This window comes from Colletotrichum godetiae (assembly GCF_030913485.1).
Source record: "Colletotrichum godetiae strain CBS 193.32 chromosome Unknown BDP55scaffold_57, whole genome shotgun sequence".
NCBI classification, from domain to species: Eukaryota; Fungi; Ascomycota; class Sordariomycetes; order Glomerellales; family Glomerellaceae; genus Colletotrichum; species Colletotrichum godetiae.
The window spans coordinates 234,697-236,880 of record NW_026851305.1 but is presented as its reverse complement, the minus strand read 5'-3'; the positions used below and the strand labels follow the sequence as shown (position 1 = coordinate 236,880).

General features: G+C 54.9%; 1 protein-coding gene across 1 annotated transcript; it reads right to left on the bottom strand.

Annotated features, from left to right (window-relative positions):
• Nucleotides 1–341: 341 nt before the first annotated feature.
• Nucleotides 342–1,772, bottom strand: BDP55DRAFT_562333 (PAP2 superfamily protein; the record flags this gene model as incomplete). Its single annotated transcript, XM_060570147.1, has 2 exons — nt 342–1,287; nt 1,345–1,772. 2 exons carry the CDS (start codon nt 1,770–1,772, stop codon nt 342–344), a joined length of 1,374 nt encoding a protein of 457 aa, XP_060424505.1.
• Nucleotides 1,773–2,184: the final 412 nt, after the last annotated feature.

The window sequence follows — 2,184 nt, the reverse complement described above, 5'->3', positions numbered from 1 at the left end:
CGTTACTCCTAAGCCTGTCGAGATCATTGCGTCTCCGGCTGTTTCTGTCGTTTGTAAAAATAACCACTATTGCGCCGTTGCTGTGCTTCTGATGCAAATGGTACAGGTAATCCAAAGTGGTATCCGTTTTGAGTGAAAAAAAAAGTGCTGATGATGAGAATCGAAGAAAAAAAAGTGCTGGTTAGGGGGGGGTGTTTTGCTTCATGGTTTCGAAGAACCGTCCGAGGGTTTCTAGTGCGCGCTGCGGGGCTGATCCGGCGTTATCGCCCTTCCGGCTCGCGGCACTGCTCCCCTTGTTCATCATGTTTCTGAATAGGTCTGCGCGTGTGACAAAAAGATTTTTACTGCACAGCCACCTCTGTGAGCTGGGGAATTTCGTATCTGTCGTTATCGGGTCTGATCTCGATACTGAAAATGCTGCGACCGGATTCTTCGGAAAGGGCGGGGCTTAAGCTTCCGCTACCCTGGCTCGATGTGCTGTAGCTGGAGCTGCTGCCAACTGTCCACTCATCGCTGTCGGAGCTGCCGCGGCGCTGAAGGTATCCCATGTTGTACATCCGTCCGTACTCCTCGTCAAAGACCTTGGTCTGCTCGCCGATCTCAACGTAGTCATACTCCCAACGAGTCTTCTTATCGGCTTGCTGCTGAGGCAGGTATCGGGCCTTGGCGAAGTAGAAAATTCCGGCGGAGAGGAGGGAACCACCAACCAGGTCAACCGCGTAGTGGTGGTTAAGGTACATGGTGGCCCACCAGATCCATCCGACGTAAATGACGAAAAGAGGGCGGAAGCGGGGGAAGCAGTAGCTCAAGATGAGGGCCTCCATGACGGCGTCCGCAGCATGCAGCGACGGGAAAGCGCCGAAGGGAACTGGGGCGGTCGAAAAACTGGTCGTGTACATGTCGATGCCGAGGATGGCATCAATGCGGGCCAAACCAGCGGGGGATCCGGACATGCCGTACGCAGCCGGGGCGAGGCCATGCTCATTCTCGTACCACGGAGGAGTGCAGGGGAAGACAAGCTGGATGGTGACGCCGAGCACGTTCAGCCATCCGAAGCACTTGGCAAAAATCGGAAGCGTCTTGGGGGCGGCGAAGAGAAACAGGAAGCCGGCGCAGATGAAGGGAGCACCAAAGTGGCCGAGTCCGTACGGGATCCAGGCGAGGATGTCGAGAACCGGATGGGTGTGAGCGGACAAGATGTTGGAGAGATTGGCCCCGTAGAGGACGTTCTCGAGGGCGGGGAGGACGCGAACCCAGATATGGGGGCGGTACTTCGCATCAATGAAGCTGTCGTCAAATTAGCATCCAAGCCAGGCGACCAACACCACAAGCAAGCTAACTTACCGACTACAAAAGAAATAAATGAGGTATGCCCATACACTCAATCCCGGGAAGACGAACTGGCTAGTGACGGGTATCGTCAAAAGCAGTAGACCTCCAGTAACGGCGAGAGTCTTGATCAGTGGCGCCGAGGGCGTAATGCAGAGCGAGAAAATGATGAGGGCGGCGAGGATCGTGTACTGCAGGTCGAGGAGGCGCCACTTGTGATTCTGCAGTTTCCGTAATGTGTCGAGAGGGTTGAGAGACTTTTGCAGCGAGGTCACATCCTCGGTGCCAGTGTAGTTCCCGGAAGCGCGCTTCTTCTGGTTCCTCTTTGCTCGACTAGGTCGATATCGGTGGGGGATAGGGTTGAGCTTGGCGAAGTTGATGTTACCGGTCCATAGAGATGGCAGTGTGGGCTTTCCTTTCAGGAAAGAGCTGAAGTCCTGCATGGCTACTGATGCCCTCGGAGGGGAAGGTAGTAGAGAGTCGCGACGCAATGCGAGGGGCGAAGTCGGAAGGTGTAATAGGTGACGGTAGAGAGGACCAAAGGGCGAGTTGGTCTTCTACCGGGGGTGCGTCGACTGTCCGTGTCTGACTAAAACCGAACCATCCAGCAGGCGTTGTGTGTTGTCTTGAATCTGTCTTGTTCGCTGACCCGGCTACGTCGCGTCCCAGTGAACCGTCCCGTTGGAATCCCCAAAATTCCTAATTCCACTGTTGCTTCGAGTATTGGTGAGTTGGTTGGTTGCCACCGGAGGAAGGGAGGAAATAGGTAAATAATCAACGGACAACGAAGGGACGTTGGAAGGAAGATGCAGTTTGGAGAGGGAGGAGAGGAGGTCAAAAGGGAATGAGACAAGC